Source organism: Manacus vitellinus, unplaced genomic scaffold (genome assembly GCF_001715985.3).
Source record: "Manacus vitellinus isolate BGI_N305 unplaced genomic scaffold, ASM171598v3 scaffold_22_pilon, whole genome shotgun sequence".
Lineage (NCBI taxonomy): Eukaryota > Metazoa > Chordata > Aves > Passeriformes > Pipridae > Manacus > Manacus vitellinus.
In genome coordinates this window covers 8,167,357-8,187,865 of record NW_021939632.1, presented here as the reverse complement: position 1 = coordinate 8,187,865, position 20,509 = coordinate 8,167,357, and the positions used below count along the sequence as shown (strand labels likewise).

The 20,509-nt window shown below is 49.3% G+C and overlaps 1 protein-coding gene across 1 annotated transcript; it reads left to right on the top strand.

Moving 5' to 3' along the window:
• The first annotated feature begins 6 nt into the window (after nucleotides 1-6).
• Nucleotides 7-19,441, top strand: IGFBP5 (insulin like growth factor binding protein 5). Its single transcript, XM_008923002.3, has 4 exons — nucleotides 7-48; nucleotides 18,216-18,442; nucleotides 18,619-18,738; nucleotides 19,139-19,441. The coding sequence occupies exons 2-4, from the start codon at nucleotides 18,257-18,259 to the stop codon at nucleotides 19,268-19,270; spliced, it is 438 nt and encodes a 145-aa protein (XP_008921250.2). The 5' UTR covers nucleotides 7-48; nucleotides 18,216-18,256; the 3' UTR covers nucleotides 19,271-19,441.
• The last annotated feature ends 1,068 nt before the right edge of the window (nucleotides 19,442-20,509 follow it).

Here is a 20,509-nt window from a genome sequence, read left to right as displayed (position 1 = left end):
CCGCCGTCTGCCTCAGCGAGAAGAGCTACCGCGAGCAAGCCAAGGCTGGTGAGTGACCCCGCTCCTCCATTCGCAGCCTTCCTGGATGCTTCTCCGCCTTGCCGGCCCCTTTTCCATCTCTCCACCGGCTTTTTGCACCCCACCGCCAGCTCCTGGCTGCGTTTTCCCTCGTTCCGGGTGCTCTTCCATGACCCTCCGCTTGCCTTTCCGTCTTTCCGGCTCCCTTTCCATCTTTCCGCTTGCTTTTCTGCTCCCTCCCACTGGCTGCTCTTCCCTGCCCCCGCGGTTGCTTTCTCATCCCGCCGGCTGCTTTTCCATCTTCCCAGGTGCTCTTCGATGCCCCCGCTAGCTTTTCTGCCTTCCGGGTTACTTTTTCATCTTTTCTCCCGCTTTTCCATCCACGCCCTCCCCCCCTGCGCTTCCAGCCCCCTCCCCCGTCGTGTGCTTTTCTGCCTTCCCGGCTCCTCCATTCCCCTCCACCACCACCAGCTGCTTTTCCATCTTTCTGGCTACTTTTCTGTCTTTCTGCCTGAGTTTTCTCTTTCACACACACATTTACACACCCTGGCTGCTGTTCCATCTTTCTAGCTATTTTCCCATTCCTTCCCCTTCCTATCCCCTCCACCAGCAGCTCTTCCAAGCCCCCGGTTGCTTTTCCATCTTTTCCATCTGCTTCTCCACCACCACCACCACTTCCCCTGGCTGCTCTTCCACCCCCCCTATTGCTTTTCCACTTTTCCAGCTACTTTTACATCTTTCTAGTTGTTCTTACACACATGCAGTTGCTTTTCCATCTTTGTAGGTACTCTTCCATCCCCCCAACTGTTCTTCCATGCCCCTTGCCACTTTTCCTATCCTTCTTTCCATCCATGCTCTGGTCAAACCTCCTGTTGCATCATCTCACAGCCTCCCCCATTCTGCCTTCTATCATCACCTCTGAGTTGTCCCATCCCAATGGAAAGCTTTTCTTCCCCCACTTCCCAGATGCACCCTCTTAGTCACAGCTGCATCCCAGTCCTTCCTTAGTTACATCCTTTACATCTTTCCTGAATCCCTGTCTTCACCCTCTTCCTGACCCCTTTCTCTCACCATATCTTCCACCTTGCTCTAGAGTCCGAGCTGACCTCTGCAACTTGAAGTATAGGAGAGGGCAGGGCACCTCCTTGCAACCAACTGCCCCGTTCCCAAAGTCCTCAGCCACCTGTGGGTTTGTTGCTCAGCCTCCCACTTTCTCCTTGGGATCATTGCAGCCTGCTCTTCCTGGCTGCCTGCTGCTGGACGTCTTTGTTGGGTGATGGGTTTTAGCCCAGGCAGGTGAAGAGAGCAGGTGCATTAGGGACAGGGTATGTGATTGCAAAAAATAATGATGGTGTGGCTAATAACCCAAAGGAACAGGTTAAAAGCAAGCATGAAGGCAGGCATGGCAGCATGAGTGCAAGGCCAAGCTTTTGAAGTGTTTGCCTCTTGCACGTGACAAAAGCATGAAAGAAAGCACTCCTTCACTTTGGCTCTCATTTCACTCCAATTTCTGGATCCTCTAGCTCATGTGAGGAGGACACATTCCCTATATTCCTCCAAATACATCTGTATTTGCCACAGTGTAAAAGAGAGGCAGAGAGGGTGTCTGTGCGTCTGGGGGACCACTTGGCAAAAAACTCCCAGAAACAAACCCCTCACTTTTTTTGGAGCATGAAAAAGTAATTTCTACTTGTTAGCAAGCTTCTGCTTATACCCACGCAATGGGATTCCGTTTCTCCTTTCTAACACCTAGTAAATCTTGATGCTTTTATTATTTTTCCCCTTTGCTGCTTGCAGGCAGTAGTTGGGTTGCTACACTCCATCCTTCAGAGCAAAACTAAATTCTGTGTGTATAACTTCCCCCCTCCTTTGAATGACATCAGATGTCCAAACTCCCTTAAATCAGCCAGAAACAGCAAAGCTGAGCTTGGTTTTTTGAAGGGAGCTGGAAGGGATGAGGGTTGGGAGCAGACCTGCACAGGGAGCAGAGGGTAAAGCCAGGAGCCATGTTCCTGCCGTGGAGCCCAGGAAGCTGGGCAATAACCGCTGGTAGCGGAGATATGTGAAGTATCCTGGAGCACATCATCCCAGTGTTTATTTACTTTTCATGTGTATGTGCGTGGCCAGGGGCAGGCAATGTGGTGGGGGAAGGCAAAGCCATGCCACTGAAATCCAGCAGTGGCTGGGAGAGCAGGGCCCATCCTTGCACCTATGCAAGGGTGCCCCACACAGACCAAGGCACCTGAGAAAGCTTTGGTGCTTGGCTCTCAACATGAATCTCCTTTCATTCCACCTGCCTTGCACTTCTCAAAGGTGCTCTGCCTGAAGACTTCAGCCAATTCCCTTGTAATACCACTGCTTTTGATTTTCTTGCGATGGGGAGCACCCATTGAGTGAACAAGGAGAGGGATAGGAAAGTGGTTGCAGGTTTGTTTTGCAAAACCAACCCCCTGGCACTACCTGCACTTCCAGTTTGGACTCCCCAAGCGCTGCAGGGGCCTCTTTTCGGCAGGTTTTGTTCGCAGGCAGGAGATGAGCCTGGATTGGAAAGGCTGCTGCAAGAAGCCACAGGAGACCAGCAGGCTCCTCTTGAGATTTGTGCGATTGCAAAAAAGAAATAAAAAATAAATCAGGAATTCCTGAGGACGGGAGAGGGGAAAAAAGTCATTTGGCATTCGACTGGTAGCGTGTGAGAACAAAGTATATTTTCATAGGCGTGTTTCTAAGCAACAGGGCAAGAAAAGAAATGAAGTTTAACTTGAACTTTCTGGCCTCTGCCAGTTTGGCCAGCAGCTTAGGGACTGTGTGCTGGGGATGCTGGCCTGGCCCTCCCATCTATCAATGACCAAAATTGGCCCTGAGCTGTGAACTGCTGAGAAAGAATCAGCACTCTGCAAAATAAACTATGTGACAGTGGCGAGGACTAGATCAAACTGCCTTTCTATCTATTTGTGCCCTTACGCTGGCCAAGTTTAAAATTGCAGATGCTTTCCTCCTTACGGAGGTGGAGATGCATCGAGCAGTACTGCAAGAGCCCAAGTCTGGGAGGCTGGGCTTGGCTCTCCTCTAGAGCAGATGTCTTGCCTGGGGATAAGATGCTCGCAGGTACCGGTGCCTCAGTTTCCTCATACATATGCTGAGCACAGTGCCACTGAGAAATGCTGGAGGTACTGAGCAGAATGTGCTCCTGGTTTATTGAGAGGTCTGGAATGAAAGCAGGTGTGGGATTAGAGGGCTTTGGTAAGGTTAATTTTAAGTAGATGGATACGTAGGTATGGACAGGACGGTCCCTGTAGTGCTTCCTGCCACAAGTCAGACACTGTCCTGTACTGAAAGCCAAACATCACGGCTGTAATTGACTGTTCCTGGTAAAAAAACATGAATGAGCTTCATTTATGGCACAGGCTACAGGATTCTGGGTTTTCTCTGTTTTGTTTAGTTTTCCTTTGAAATATACCACGTCTTTCCATTTTTCTCCCCTGTGCTCCCGCCAGACTTCCTCCTGCTGAGACAGCAAGGTCAGGCCGAGCATCGGGGAGTGGAGGGCACAGACTGAAGCCTGCTGCCCTAAAAAGGCTCGTGGAAAAACAAAGGTTGTCAAATATTTCCTTCTCCTCTCTCATTCCTGCTCTCTTTCTAGAAAGTGAGCAAGACTTGGCAAGTTTCCTCACGAAACCATGAGCCAACGATAACCAGGAGGGGAAAGGGGGGGGGGTTTGCAGAATTGGCCCTAAGAAAATCATCTTTGCTGTGTCAGCTGGAAGTAGGCGGAGAAGGAGCGCTGCCGAGCCCAAATTTCCTGCGGCTTGTGTTCGGTGCGGTCCTTTATTGCTCCCCAAAATATTCCCTCACCACCCCATTCCTCCTTCCCATGCTCTTCTGCTCTACATTTGGGGATGTGGGGCTTCAGGGGTGAGTGATGGGGATGTGGTGAGGCAGATGGGCAGCTCCACACACTCCTCACGTCCAGGGTGAGGGTGAGGGTTAGGGCAGCAGTCATTGGAACAGGCCATGGGACCCGCTGGCTTGTGCACATGTGTCACTTGGAGAGGGACCTGGCTGGTGTGAGCAGCAGGTCCTTTGTGTGAAGCAGCTCCCGAAATGTCAAGGTGAAAGCTAGTATCAACAGGCCTGCAAAACCTCAGATACGAAACAGGAAAATCTCCATTTTTCTTTTGATCTGGAGTTCCAACAACAATATATTAAAAAAAAAATAGGTGAAATCCATCAGGTGCCAGCAAGTGAGTCAGGTTTCTGCGGTGTGTGTGTGTATGGGGGAGGGAGGAATGGGGTGGTTCAAACAGGAAAGGAGGGGCCTTGGCTGGAAGGATTTTTCAGCAGCCTGGTTTCTAAGGAAGGAGGGAGAATATTAAGTAGTTGATCCAAATGAAATTCCTGCCGAGTGCCAGCAGAGTTCACCGGAGAAAAGACGTGGCTCTGTGCTTGCGTGCGTGCACGCGTGCGTGCCTGAGAGATAGAGCTGGCCCCAAGCTTCCACACAGCCCTGGACTCGCTCCAGGTGAGTGAAGGGAGCCCCTCCAGAGCTTGCACCACTGCAGAAGTGTTACGACCCGCCCCAGAAAAAGGGGAGGAGGGTAACCCAGGTTCTTATCAATAATTCCCTTGGGGTGGATTAGAGTGAAACGACACTGAATAATCGGTGTCTGAAAACATATATTGGTAAGGTTTATTTTAACAATTCTGTATAACCAGGTATGCTAGCATTTTGGGTGTTGTCATATAACAACGTGGCATAGAGATAACCTTTGTGGGGGGAGAAAATGCATAGGGGAGAGAAAGACAGGATAAGAGTAAGGGAGAGTAAGGAAAAAGAAAAGCTGAGAGTGGACAGATGTATATAGTCACCACCCACAGGGTCCAGCGATGACACTTGGTAGTTGCCACTTCCATGTCTGTCAGTTGAAGTGGTGGCCTTGATCTGCTGGGGGTGAAGGAGGGGAGCCCCCACACCCCAAGAAGTTATGAGTTGTTATATCCATGGTTAGTGTCACGGGCCATGCCTCAAGCCTCCAAACTCTCCCTGGGCAAGAGTTTTTTGTGTCTGTCCTGGTTCCCGCCTTTTTTGATTGGCAGAGGGGGGGATGGGCTTTTATGGGCCATCAGAGGTCCCCCTTTTCAGGGCTTGATACCTTCAATTGCCCATCATGGGTATAATGCAACAGTCAAAAGCCTGCAAACTTGGCTCTTCACTGGAGGGAGGGACAGGCGGGAGACTGCCCATCAGAGGTATAATGCAAAGGTCAAAATTCTGCAAGAGTCTCCTAGAATGCATAAATCATTAACCATTTCAGTCTCTGACGAGAAGAGAACAGGGGCTGGTCTCAAACGGGAACCTCTGCAAACCTGAGGGATGCTGAAGGAAGACATTGTGCCTCCTTGTGTCGATACTGTGCATCCTGTGCCCAGACTTTGGCACGTCAGTGGCATGAGCAGAGTCATGTGCGACTGGAAGCATTTGCCTTACTGCAGGGTGAGGTGTCCCCTCAGCCTTGACAGAAGGGGACAGGAGAGCTTGGGTACCTTCTGTGCCAGCTTCAAGACATCCCTCTGTGTGTTTTGTCGCTTAGTTTGGCACACAGAGTGTCACAGCAGAGGGGGAGGAAGCAGAGGAGGAGAAGCAGCACACGGGCGCTGCCTCACATGGAGCGTGGTGCTCTGCTTCCTCCTAACGTCCGCTGGAAGGTCTACTCCCTCTGAGTCGAAAGACATCGCAGATGTAGGAGCAGCTGCAGGAGCTCTTATAGCAGTAGCACTTCCCAGAACTCTTCATGCAAACTGAAAAGCCTGGGAGCAGCCTGGGAAGGGGGGCGGGAACCTCAGCCCTTTCGAGGCTTGTCGTCCTCTGCTCACTCTGCTCAGCAGGGTGAGCTGCTAAGAACAGTTGCAGCTCGTTTCCCCTGTGCAAAGTCCCAGGGCAGATAAAAGGGTCCATGGTACAGCAAATCCTGCCTTTTTGTTTTGTTTCTTTTTTACCAAGCACTTAGTAGTGCAAATTCAAGGCTAGACATAAGTGGGGAATTTGGCTGGAACACACCTGCCCCTCTATGTGGGTTGCAGAGCAGCAGGATTAATATGCACAGGAAAGATATGCATGTGAGCATACACACACATGTACCCGTGTTCACACGCCCACGCACGCCTGCATAAACATTTAATGTGTGCAAGCACACACACGGAGCATTTTTGTCTCTGGAGGCAGAGTGGTTTCCAGGCAGCACACACAAACTTCTCTTAGGTGCAGTGGTTCTGGTTATGTCTGGCACATCGGTATTTTGCCATCAAGAACAGATATTGGCATACAGATCAGCCTACCCTATCCTCCCACTGAGGGCTGAGAAATGAGATGCAGCAGGTGAGCATATGAAACAATGGGAAGTGAGAAAGGAGATAGATTAGCCAGCTGTGTGGATCCAGGCTCACCCCCTGTGCTTGGGGGTGGGTTGTTTTCTGGCTAGACTGAGATAATACACTGAGATATATCCCATTGAAGATGTGGAGAAGCTGTGACTTGCAGAGGGCAGCCAGTCCACCTCCTACCCCATGCCAGGGCTGGGGGAAATGTGGGGCGCAATAGTGCCTGGTGGCATCAGTGGAGGGGATGGTGCCAGGGGCACTGAGGTCACTGGAATCCTGCAAACTTCTCTATGCCCAGGCAGCAAAAACTGGCCTTTGGGAAGGTGTGCAAGAAGAACTGAATTGAGAAAATATGAAAAATTTTCTGAGATGTGGCAAACTGAGGGCAGGAGAAACAACCTCTAGCACTGAGGGGCGGAAGCAACAGCACCTGAAGACATGATGCATGAAGAGGTCAGAGATGATCCAAAGATCATCTTTGGCCTGTGTGAACTCACTGGCAGCCAGTTTGATAACCACTTCATCATTTATAAGGAGATTTTTTACAGGCAAAAATTGGATATTATCTGCTCATCCTCAGGACAGGTTTCACCAAAAGTATGAGGAGGCTTTGCTGGAGAGGAAGAAAGGGATACCTGACACCCCATGCTGTAATCCCCTAAAACCTGGACCCACTGAGTCCATTTAGCATGAGCCTCCACACTTGGTCTCCCCGGGGTGATGTGCTCTATGAGTCACAGAGCAGGGTGTCAGTTGTGCCAGTGCTCCTGGGTCCTGGGGCTGCCTGTTTAAGATCACTGGGTATGGGTCATGGTTCATGCCTCAGCTCATCCTGGAAGGGTCCCAGTACATCTAGAGATGAAGAAGTGACATCCCCCATCCCCTCACCACTCTACCCCCACAGGACACGCTATTCCTTCAGCTGTGTAGCCAAGGCAACTCTCAGCTAGATGTTGTTTTTGAGGTGGCTCTTTGCTGCCAATGATCTGAGCAGACCCCTTAGTGTTTATGTCAATCTACTGCTTGAAGTTAATACCAGCAGGACCCAGCTGTTTGCAGAAATTTGGAACTCTTGGTGATTTGATATGGGCAAATTTGCTCTCAAGGAATCAATTTCTCAGCATGTTTTGGTAAGTCTTCTGTCTGTTTATGATGTTTCCAGGACAAGTGTGAGAGAGAGACTCTGGTCAACATGTTAAACTTTGAGGAGGCATGTTAAATTTATGCCTGTGAAGTCAGTGGGCATTTCTTTTGTGTGTACGCATAAAGCCTTGCTCTCACTTATTGTCCTCATTCTCCAGACCCCTCTGATACTCCTGTTATTTTTCATCATAACTCCACCCCAGTAGTTCCATCTCTTTCATGCAGAATGTGAGAATGGGGCGTTAATATCCCCCACAGCAAACTGGCACATTGTTCCTTATTAGCCCGGTAGGCCTTGAGCCTGCAAGATGCTGAGCATCTTTCCTCCAGGCCCAGAGAATCATAAGCTTTTGGACACCTACCCCCTCTATGGGAATCAGCTACCTCTTTCCTCCAAGGACTGTGTGCTGTTATGTTTGGTAGGATTGGAGAGCTCTTACCAGCTTCGAGCCTCCAGGGCTGTTGTTGCAGTTTGGTTTGTTTGCTTGTTGGATGGACACTGCTGGTTGGCTGATGGAGATAATTGTTATGTTGATGGAGATAACTTCTCTGGTTGCTATTTAAGGGCAAGAAGGTAATCCTGACAGATACTTAAGGAAATGATCCCGTAGCTAAATGGGAGAAGGAATGTTTCTTAAAGGTAACTTTAGGGGCAAAGTTGGCCAATATTCATAATTCTTTTTTGTAGAAAAACAGTAAAAATATTTAATTTTTCCAAATACAGATGGGATTCATCCTGAGAAGACAATTAAATCAACAGAGCCATTTATTATTCGTGCTTAGAGAAATCAGATGTTATGTGTTAGACTAATGATGTTAGACTGGTAATTAAATAAGCCAGTGAAAACTATGGAACCTGGCTTTCACTTTTTACTTTAAAGGAGATTCTGGAAAAGAAGGAAAGTTTTATTAGGCTGGAACTTCGTGTCCAGCAGTCACAGCTACATGTATATCCTAATATATTTTAACAACATCTAAACAGAAAATGACGTGCAGTCACATTGCTTTCACTTGTGACTCCTGCTTTCCTGAAGAAATAGCAGATATGGATGAAATTTTACTGCATCATTTCATAACCATTTCAGTGTTCAGTTATTTGGATTTTTAATAGCAGAGGCGGCTTGAGGTTGCAGGAGAAACAACAAAGTGCAACAAGGATTTTATCATTCCAGGAAGGCTCCAGAAAGGCAAGGGATGATCAGTTGTCTTTCTTAGAGTTTCAGACCCCAAAATGGAGGTCTGTACCCTTTTCTCTGTCAAGAGACCCGTGATATTTTTTTAACATTGAAAAGCATCTTTGCATTATGTTGGACCAAAGAGAATGGATTAGTGTATGTAATAGTACAGCTCAGGGAGGAAAATGACTAGGAGAGGTAAGAGTCATCCATTAGGATCAAGCTTGGGCAGGTTCCTGCATATTAATATTGTCAGAGTGTGAATGTCAAACTTCTGGTACTTTTTTGTGGTCCTACTTAAGTGGACTGAATGATTGAATAACATCATGGCCTACTCCAGGCAAAGGCTTTTTGAGAGAAGGAGCCATTAAGATGGAAGGGAGTCCTGAGGGCAGGGGTTGGAACCCTGAGAGCTTGTAATGGACAGTACATGTGATGATGTGTCATCTGGTGTTGACACAGAGATGAGCAATGGATGATCTCACACAGCTTTTCCATCTGGTTTAAGGCAAAACTCTGAAAGTCATGCTGAAGGCCTTGAAATTAATCCAGGCTGGGCTTGAGTTTGCAGTTACAGCTGCACACCTGAAATATTTTTGGCATTGGACCGGTTTTGGTCTAGCGCCTGACACAGGTGCATCTCCATTCTCCACTCGATGTTCCTTTACCTCTCTTTGGGGGCAGACAAAGGGTTTGGCTTTCTTGGCTCTGCCAGTTCCTGACTGTTTTTGAGGCTAACAGAGACCCTCAATAACCATCTGTGGGAACAGATTTTTTGATGGAGACCACCAGCCTCTAGTGGGAGCAGCATCTACCAGATTCAGTTTCAGCAGGGCATTTGTTAAAAGCTTCTGCTCAATATAAAACTAAATCAGATTCAAAACCCTGTCCAAAAGGCAAAAGGCACCTTCATTCATAAGCAGATTAGAGATCTTAGTGTAACCTATAGTGACTATATCTTTGGTAGGACATCCTCTTCCCAAGATCATCTCCTTTAATACAGGGGTTTCCTCTTAATTTCATACTGTTCTTAGAGTAAAATGCTACAATATTCCCACTAACAGCCCAGCTCTTGATAGCCACCAGCAGCACTCTTTTGGTTATGGCTCAGCTTCTAAGGCCTTCTTAGCACCTGACTCTACTATGATTTTTAATATTTGGGTTTCAGAGATCAAAATAGCATCAGCATCCTGTCAGCACCTGCCTTCAAGTCCAGGTTTCTTGACATCTCATGTATATTGACACCAATGTTCATCTGAGTTTTAGAGACAGGCCCCCACATAGTCCAAGAGAGAACAGGTACCTACTCCTCCTCTGTAGTTACGCTTCCTCCATTGCTGATGTTAAGCTACCTGCAGCCAAAAAGGTCCCCCTTCCCACTTCTTTCTCGAACTGTAATGATAGTTGATGGACATTATTAGGGTTCTCTTCCACTCATCACACCTATTTCATGTCTAAGGACACAGTGAGATTTTTTTCCAAGTCATCTCCGGTGGCCAGATGATGAAAACATTGTTTTCATTCAGAAAACCTTAAAGTATGTGTGTTTTCATCTTTTTGCCACTGATAAGCCCCAGGGAGAAATTGCTGGTAAACAACTCTATGATGCTTGTCAGGAGCTAATCCAGATTTTCCTCACCTGTATTGTCAGTTAGGCAAAAACTGCCATGCAATCTTCTCTGAGTTTTCCTTCTTTGCTCTTTTCTACTCTTAATTCCTTGGCAGCTTGATGGGAATTTTGCCTCCTTTATTATAACCAATGAAGTCTGCCACTAGGGTGGATTTATTGGAAAAGATGCACGACTAAGAAAGGCTGAATTATTTCATCCCTCTCAGGAAGGAAGAATATGTCTTGGTCACTATGATTTATTTAGATTTCTCTGGGTCATAACTTAGCTCTAGCTTCTTCTCCGGTTTCAGCATATGGAAAGGGGAACATCTGCAGTCTCCAGATGATGTGAAGGAAATACGTTTTATCTTCCTATCATCAGTGCATCAGCAACAGGAGCTTCTTGATGTAAATCTAATCCTGCAATACTTCCTTCCTCTCCACTTGCCAGTTCAGTTCCCTGAAAGATAACTTTGTTGAGGAAATGTCAGGCCGATACAAGCAGCTATCTAGCAATGAGTGCCTGCAATTTTGCAAGGTGGTGCACATCAGCATCATTTAATTGAAATGAATGGATGTTTGTTCTTCATCTTACTGGAGGGAGAAACTCTGGGAAGTTTCTCAATTCTCTTACTGATTAGACATTTTGAGTTCTCCTTTGGCCAGAAACCATTGTCACTGGGAACCCAAAGTTCTCTGGCCATGCTGCCTGTTGACCCAGACCTTCACCTGGTCTTGGTGTGTCTTGTATATGCATTGCAAACTCCCACACTTGCATGGAGAACTGATTGTAGACAGATTGGAGAACTCCTTGGAGAGGAAGAGACAGACAAAGACAATATCTCTTGGTGAACCCCAGTCCTTGCTTGTGCATTTCAAGGCAGCACCAGATCAGTGCACCAGCTGGTGCCCAAGCTTGTCTCTTCCAGCACAGCATGGATGCTTGAAGACTGCTGAACTAACAACTAGCAACATGTAGTGAAGGATCTTATGTCATAGAGCTCCCCATATCTAAACCTGCTTTTCTCCTTGCTCTAGAGAGTTGCTCCCAGAGAGTTTTATTTTGTGGCTGCAGCAAGGAAGGGCAGCTCAGAAAGTACTGTTTGGCACATAGCAACACAGATCTTTATGCTTCCAATTCTCATAGCTGTACCTCTCCCACCTGCCTCGACACCCACCTTTGTGGCATTTGCTGGCACTATGGAGAAGTGGTGCTGACCCAGAGATCCATTCCTACAGATAGGCCCTGTACTTCCAGAGCAGACCAAGACAACCAGCAGACCAGCTGGTTCCCTTAAGAGCTCCTTTCCCACATGCTGAGCTGCATTTCTCCACCTTCCAGCTCTGTATGAGGACACTGAGGTCATCAGGATGATGATCTCCCTTTCCCATGAATCCTGTGTGAACCTGGGGGCAGCCCAAGCACCTGATATTCACGCTCTGCAGGTGAGCCCTGGCTGATACAGCAGAATCTGCATCCACAGGTTTCTGCTGAGGAGACATTAATCACCTGAGAAGGAGCTGGTCTTCCAGGCTAGTCCAGCAAAGCCCAAACAGTAACTTAAAAAAAAAAGGCCACAGTATAGCATATCCGTCTGCCATCAGTGCCTGCTCTCTGAGGCTCTTAGATATTCCTGAGCTGTTCCCAAGCATCCTTCTGGCTCTTGGTTTAATAAAATTGAGATAATTCCTAACCTAGAGTTGAATCTTTGTAACCCTTAGGGCTGTTTTTCCGTCTCTGAGTTTGGTCTTACTGATCCATATTCTTCGCTTAAAAGGTGTCTCTGTGGAACAAGGTAGTGAGGTCCCATTAACTTTTAACATATTGTCACAGGAATATAAGGTACTGGGATATAAGGCTTTGGAAACCCCAGAGCCTCTCTTCCAAAGCTTGTGTGGCTTTTGAGCCATGCACTATTTGGACTCTGATCATACACCTTTGGTAGGTGACTGGGCGTGGTGGGGCAGAGCAGGTGTTTCTGTGAGCACTTCACAATGCCTTGAGTGCTAAAGGCTTCCCTCCACACTCAGCAAATCACAAAGGTGATTTACTGCCTGTGGCAGCTGTTGAGGTGCCTAATTCCCAGGGAAGGATATAGGGTCTGTGTTTTCTTATTACTGCACCTGTGCCTGCAAAACAGCTTGGCATTGTCACCTATGAGAATTACATCACAGGTTGCAAGGAGGGCAATAGTGAAGAGATGGTGGGAGTTACTTTTCTTCACTTCAGACTGTTGGAGGCCTAAGTGTGACCTTTGGAGCCACAGGAGAAGAGACTGGAATTTCTGAAGATATGTTGTTCCACCCTAAAATCAGCACCCAAGCCAAATTATGTGGCTGGTCACAATTTGGAGGGTGCAGCATCTCTGCAATGACTTAGACATGGAGTTTAGCCATCCAGAACACCTCTGTTAGCAGACAGGTGTTATATGACACAGATTTGTTTTAAGTGGCTGTGGCACGTTGCTGAGACTTGTGGGAGGCGGGGTGGCAGTCCCAGCAGGGCTGCTGTTTTTCTGTCCTTGGTGTGTGGTGTCTCCTCCCAGTCTCTCATCACCTGCAAGCCTCACCAGCATGCTCCCTCACCAGTCGCTACCAGAGAGGTTGCACCGGCCTGATGCCAAGTCCCAACCAGAGCACAAAAGTTCGTCGAAAGTCCAAGGCACATTGCAGCTGGCTCTCTGGCAGCCAACGCCCTGGGCTAGCAGAGGGACTGGCTGGAGCCTGCATCCCCAGCCCTGGCTGCTCCTCCCCCAGTGGGTGCCAGATGGCCTCGGGCTGGGCGGCCGTCTGAGATCACTGCCTGACTTCACCAGGGCGGGGGTCTGGAGCAGTGACCCCAGCCCCAGGCACAGTGCCCGAGTCAGCTCTGCTGCCCACCCTGCGGAGTTGTGTGCGGGGCTGGGGGTTGTGCCTGCGACTGGAATGTAAACGAGCTGTGCTTCATTAGGTGGGTGGAAGCTCCCTTTTGCCTGGGCTGACTGGTGGCCTCTGGGGAGTTCAGGAATGCTTTTGCTCAGATGTGCTTTCCAGCTGCCAAAGGGCGAGAGATGAGATGACACTCCTTGCTTTACATCCCTTCCCTGTCTGCGTTATCCCTTCCCTGCCTATATTTTGAGAATGCAAACACAGTGGCTGTCCTTCTGCGATGACCAGGAAGAAGGAATTTTTGTCTTCCTCTCGTGGTCACAGGTGCAAGTCCAGGACAAGTAGGAACTTGCCTGCCCATCCCAGGAAGTTCTGGTGTAGGTCAAACATATCCCTTTCTCTGGAGTGGGGACAAGTGGGGAGGGCAGCTGGGGGAAATCCTCAGTGAGTGTTTTTACCAGCCAGGTACCTGAGCACAGGTTTCCTATATAAGACCCATATGCAATGTGCAGCTCTGAACAGAGATGGCTGTTTGGGGGCAGAGAGAGGACTGGACAACTTCACATTTGTGTCGTTCCTATGCTGGAGATTTAACTGAGATCCCCATTAAGTCTTTCTCCAACACCTTCCTTATTAAGTGGTGCCTATGCTGTAAATAGTAATGATCATGATAATAATCAATAAGGCTGTTTAGCAGAGTTGTGCTGTGGTTGTGCATGTCCTTCTTAGGTGGATGTGGATTTTGGTGGGGGGGTGTTGAACAGGACAGCAAGTCCTCTAGCAGTGGACTGTGGCTGTAGCAAACAAGGATCGTTAGCAGCAGTGGTCAATAGATCCTTTTCCTACCCTTCTGCCAGGAACCGATGAAAATGCATTACAAAAATTCAAGCCTCTCAGCCATTTGGTAAAAGCTTCCTGCTCCACTCTGTAATGTCAGCAGGCAGGAAGGCAGTGTTCCCACACACTCCTCTCCCCCATGTGAATGCACCCACCACCTTACGGGGACCTCACATGGGTCCAAAGCGTCTGAAGCCCAGAAGCACCCAAGCTGGGTTTTTGTCCAGGGGCAGGACGGTATCTGGTGGGGACAGCAGGCTGCCAGACAGGAGTAATTTGCGGCTTCCAAGAAACAGTGCCTGGTATTTTGCTACTCCCTGTCCCTTCTGGAGGGCAGAGTAGAAGAGTTGCAAATAGCTCCCTCTGGCTAGCCTGGAGTGGGGAGAAAACACCATGCACTCAGCCCAGGGCAGAGGACAGCCCACATGCTCTGTTATGGGTATTTTCTGCCTGCCAGGACTCATAGGACATCAACAGCACAGTCCTTTTGGCCTGGCCAGGGTCAGGAGCCTTTCCAGATGTTTGCATCTCTTTCCCTGGGCACCACAGCATCAGACCAGACATGAAGCCATGGGGTAGCTCTGAGTTGAGTTCAGTCTCATGTCTTGGCTGTAGGAATAGGCCTTATTCCTTTGAGGTGGCTACAGCCTAGCTGTCACCTCCATGCTAGCCAGGCATCCTCAGTTTGGCCAGCAGTGTCACTCTTCTGTGTGGCCAGCAAGCCTGGGACCTCTGCTGAGAGGTGAGCTTCTACTGAGTTGTGGGAAGAAGGGGTGGAGATGTGTGAGCCACCCACCTCCTGGTTCCCACTGTCCCTCATCTGGGGACACCATGAGTAGGGCCTTGCTGCCTATGCCTTGTGCCCATGGTTGTGCAGTGTGCTCTGCCTCTGCAGACAGCTGACTGCCTGAAACCCAGCCACCAGGCTGGCAAGGCGGACGGTAGTAGGCGGGAAGGGGTTGTGTGGCAGGCCAGAACCTGACAGCGAGGGAGGAGGAACTCCAGCCTCCTTCCCGAGTCTCAGACAGACACAAGTAAGGCTCATTTGGGGAAACTGGGCGTTGCTCCTGCCGGCACCTCAGGCGCAGAGGCACAGCAGTGCCAATGCTGCCTGCCATGAGCCAGCCCAGGGGCAGTCAGGGGTCAGTGAATGACCTGGTGGGTGTGGATGGGCCGGCGGAGACAGGAGCTCTGGAGATGCTGATGTGAGTGTCTGGTCCTGGCTGCGGTGGGCAGCTGCAGGTTCAGGTGGATGAGCCAGCCAGGAAGAGAAGCAGAGGAGTTGCATGGGTGATGCATGTCCTGGCTCTGCCTTTCCCTCTCCTCTTGGCACCGGGAAGGTCTCTCATCAGCTGCCTAGAGCTTGTCAGGAGTTTCTGTGTCAGAGACTTCTGCCCTTCAGTTTGTCAAAATTGGCTTGTTAGTATCAAATTAGGGAACAGATCATCGGGTGCATGAAAAGGGGTTGCGTCAGCCTTGTTCCTGAAGGAAATTAGGCTATAAAAAACATGAGAGGGTGGAGGAAAGGGATCCCTTCAAGGCATATATGGGATACTCACTGGGATATAAAGACCCAAACCAGACACCACTGCTGAGTGACAGAGGAGGAGTCCCACCACAGCCATCCCTTGTCATATCGCTGCTTGAGGGGCACAGGTGCATGCCACGGAGAGTGAAGGGAGTCAATTCCAGGTGCTTTTTCGTCCCTGCAGGAAGCACTGGACTCGGGCTGGGAGCTGGGCAGCTTTCAGTGCACACCAGTCCTCAGCTCCCTTGCAGAGCTCCTGTGGCTGCCATCTCCCCTTGCTGAAAGGGCTCCACAGCTCACTCTGGCTTGCTGACAGTTTGCAGGGAGAGGAGAGAGAAGGTGTTTGCACCTTTACCTTATTTTGTTTGCTGCTAAAGCTGCTGACCAAATGAGCAGGCTGAGCTGCTGCAAAGGACTCACACCCATTGCAGAGTGAGTCCTGGGGACTGGACACCCCATACTGTTTTTCTGACTGAATTCTCACTGTGTGGTACCCTTCATTTGTTATTTGTTTTTATTTGCTAGGATTGCCCAGGTAACTGTTCCTCATTTATTTGCAAAGGTAATAAGCTGTGCCCCTCTTGTGCTACTTCAGGATTGCCAGCACCAATGTGAAACCTCCCCTCCCCTTATTATCGTAGGGCAGCCCAGGGAGATGCCCTGGATTTGCCTTCTCCAGCCCTGGCAGTGGGTGCCAGAAGGGATTCCTGGGATGGGACACGGTGTGTTTCACTGCCGTGGAAGGACTTAGTCACTGTGAATGTCTTTGGTCTTCTTTTGGACCTTGAGTTGCCACAATATCTTTGAGGCAAAGGATGGACTTCAACTGCACCTTGTACAGTTTCATTTCCTGGGGGGTCATTCCAAATTTACTCAATCTCTTCCCTATCCCTTGTCTGTCACCCTCTTAGAATAAAGGAGCTCTGACCTGTGGAAGCAGTTGAGTCCTGCAACAAGGAATAAAACACCAAGCATATGAGCATCATGGGGAAAAATGGCAAAATGATCCCATGCTGGGGAGCCATGTGAGTCCCAGGGGTGGTGCAGGGGGTCACTTATGTTGCTGTGGGCAGTTAGGAGGGTGCTGAGTCTGGGATGCTGATCTAGCACTGTTCTTGTGGAACCAGAAAAAGAAAGGACTGCTTTAACGAATAAGTGGCCATGAAAAACTTTCCGTTTTTTGATGGGAGAGTGCAAGTTCACTTTAGCAAGGAAGAATAGGAGACTGATATCTGTGGCAGACTTGGGGACCCAGCGACCTCTCCCCTTGGTCACCTCCAAACCCCCCAGCTGGGGTGTGTGTGACAGGCTCGTGCTGCCATCTGCCACTGAGCATCTCCTCTGTCCCCCTCACTGGCCACCCCTGGGCAATCTAATAGGGCAGAGGCATCTTCTTCATCCTCTTTCCCCTTGGGGCTGCATCTAGGCTCAAGGGAGCAGTCCATCTGCAAGGAGATTCCTGTTTGCCTGGTTGGGAGGGGGTCTAACTGCTTTTATTTTAATCCTGAGGCTTCTTCCATCCTGTAGGAGGGGATGAGCTGGGTTCACTGGTATCAAAGTTGCAGGAGATGCTGTTCAGGAAGGGATTTCAGCCACTCTGATGCTTTTCCTTCTACTGCAGTGAGTTTCCTCATGGTCACTTGCTGGTCCCAGCAGACTTGGCATCAGCACCAGACTGCTGGGAACCAGGGGTCAGGAGACCAGGGAACCTCAGGAACTTTAAACTCTATTCAAATTTAGTACAGAAATAGCCCTTTTTCACTCTGGTGGCTGTACTAAATGTCACAAGTCATCTAAGTTTAGACTGTCACCAGCTTGCTCCTAAATATAAACCGCACGGGGCTCCTGACTGCATCCTGCTGGCAGAGGTTACGCTGAGGTGATCCGGGGGGTCTACAGGAGGACAACTGCCATGGACAGAACCTAAACATGCTCCCCCTTTGCTAATACTACCATCAATGGTAACTACAGTCAGGCAGCATTGCTTGGGAGCATTATCCCTGGCTTTGCTCTCTGCTTGGTGCATGCCATCAGATGGAGGCTGGTTTCCCATGAGTGTGGGGCTGTGAGCTGAGGACCCTGGAGATCCCAGCACTTGTTAGCTGAATCTTTGGTATCACTGCTGAAGTACCTGCCTTGTCACGTGGTGGCTTTGCTGTGTTGTTGACCTTGACTTTGGAGTTGTCTCATCTTCGAGCATTCCTGGCTTTTGCTCTTGCATCTGAAAGGCTGGGTGGAGTGTGAATTTGTCACTTAATCCTCCCACCACAGATAAAGAGGGGCTTCTCTGCCTCATCTGTGTGTCATCTGGCCCTTTCTGGGTGTGGGATGACCCTCACACCAGTCTTTTTCCACTGACACACACAAATGGTAACGGCCCTTGTATATCGAAGCCCATCCTAGACCTCCAACTCCTCCATGTCCTTAGACACCTTCCTGTCCTGAGTTCAGAGGTCATACAAAAGCCTCACAAAGTCCCACACAGTGAGATAAAGCCAGAGCTGTAGACGGGGAAAGGGAAAGGGATTTCTTTGGCTATTTGTCCTCATCCTGTCTGCCTGGTGCAAAGATGTCCTCTGGGGTTGGGCAGAAGGCTCTCTGTGCAAAAGCAAGCCCCAGTCAGCCCATGGAGACCTGACAGTTTGGTACCTGTCTCTTCCAGAACGAGAGTCCCGAGAGCATGAGGAGCCGACCACATCCGAGATGACAGAGGAGACTTACCCGCCCAAGGCCTACCGGCCCAAGCACGGGCGCCTCTCTGAGCTCAAGGCTGAAGCCCTGAAGAAGGACCGCCGGAAGAAGCTGACGCTGGCCAAGTTTGTGGGCATGGCCGAGAACACGGCGCACCCACGTGTCATCATCCCTGAGCTCCGGCAAGAGTTTGAGCTGGTGGGTGCCTTCGCCTTCCTTCCATGGGGCTCCCATGGGCAGGTGACTGCAGGATGGCTTTTACCCTTGGAGAGTGGGTGCCAGTGGCAGAGGAGAGGGGACCATGGGGCTTTTGCAGCTGGAGGCTTGCTGTGAGGGTGCTCCCCTTCTCACACTCCATCTTCTCCTGCTTCCAGGGCCCCTGCCGTAGGCACATGGAGGCATCTCTGCAGGAGCTAAAGAGCAGCCAGCGGATGGTCCCCCGCGCTGTCCACCTCCCCAACTGCGACCGCAAGGGCTTCTACAAGAGGAAGCAGGTAAGAGCCCCATGAAGGAGGGATGCTCCCCACCCAGCAAGGATTTTCTCTGCCTCTGCCTTGGATGGGAAGGATGGAGGTTTTTCCTCTGCTGGGTTGGTGGGGATGTTGCTGTGAGCATCACCAGGCACGTTTGGTAGTGGGTTGCCTTGCTGATGGCTCCAAGTGCCATCTGGCCTGAAGTAAGCATCCTGAAGGAGCTAGTGAGGGAGGAGGAAAAGTCAGAGAACCCTGGGCTGGGGTGGCAGCAGAGATGGGGATGTGCTGAAAGCAGAGAGCAGGGACTAGGTCCTACCCTGGGAATTTCATCGCTGGAGTTAAAGGGGCAAGGCCAGGGTTGATCCTGATCCCCAGTGTGAGGGAGCCAGCTCCTGATCTCTGCCCTTGGGTGTCTCCCCAGTGCAAGCCCTCCCGAGGCCGGAAGCGTGGGTTGTGTTGGTGTGTGGACAAATACGGCATGAAGCTGCCGGGGACTGACTACCTGAGCGGAGACCTTCAGTGCCACGCCTTCGACAGCAGCAATGTGGAGTGAAGTCGCATCCCCTCCCTCCACCCCGTCACTACCTACCCAGGCTCCCTTCCACCCTCCCCTCCGCACCTCCCCACTCCCCAGGACTCCGATTCCTTTCATCTCATGTAAGAAGAAAAAAAGAAAGGAAAAGAAAAAAGAGAAAGAAAGGAAAATGAAAAAAAGAGAAAGGGACAGAAAGAAAGAAGTAAAGAAAGGAAAAACAAAAAGAGAGACAAGAAAGTGAAAAGAAAAAAGAAAAAAAGAAAAGAAAGAAAAGAAAAAAGAAAAGAAAAGAAAAGAAAAGAAAAGAAAAGAAAAGAAAAGAAAAGAAAAGAAAAGAAAAGAAAAGAAAAGAAAAGAAAAGAAAAGAAAAGAAAAGAAAAGAAAAGAAAAGAAAAGAAAAGAAAAGAAAAGAAAAGAAAAGAAAAGAAAAGAAAAGAAAAGAAAGAAAAGAGAAAACCCTGAAGAAACTGAGGACTCGGAATCTATTGCAGCCTCTTGACAAGGACTCAATAAGGAAAGGATAGAGCCAGAGACAAACCAGCCGCAGCCTCTCTGCCATTCCTCACTCTCCCTAATGCCGCCTGTGCCCCTCTGCCACAAGCAGAGGTCACCCTGATGTAGGAAGCTCTCCGAGTTGGTGAATTTCCACTACGGGTTTTGGGCAGGTTCATTTTTAATTTTTATTTTTTTTCATCTTAGCTAGTTGATTTCTGAAGGGTCTTGAGAGAAAACCTTGTGGCCACCAGCACTCCCCTTGCAGTCCTCTGGAGTGTCCTCCCCACACTGTTGGGATTCACTCAAGTCGATTTGATTTCCATCTCAAATGACTGCCCCCCAATCCAGGCAGATTTCAACACATCAGGAGGAGGCGTGAGATTGCTGGCTTCGTGTCTGGAGATGAGCTGGGGAGGGAAACACAGGTCCTGCAACGGCACAAATACCCCCAAAAAGTATTTGTGGACTTCAAAAAAAATCATCCAAAAAGGAAATATATTCTGTTCTTCTCGAATGGAAGGTCAGAAATTATTTTGGACAAGCAGGACTCTGACCGTTGTCCATCTAGGTGTGGAAGCGTTTGTCACCTGCGTGCATGTGTATGAGTGTGTGTGTGCATTGACATGGCTTTTCCTCCTTGCAAAACTTCACCTTGAAACCTGCAATCTGGAGGTTTCAATGTAATATGTAATCAGGGGGAGAAATGCTGCCCCTCCCAAAAACTAATAATAACCTGCTGGACTAAGCACAGGAGCAGAGTTA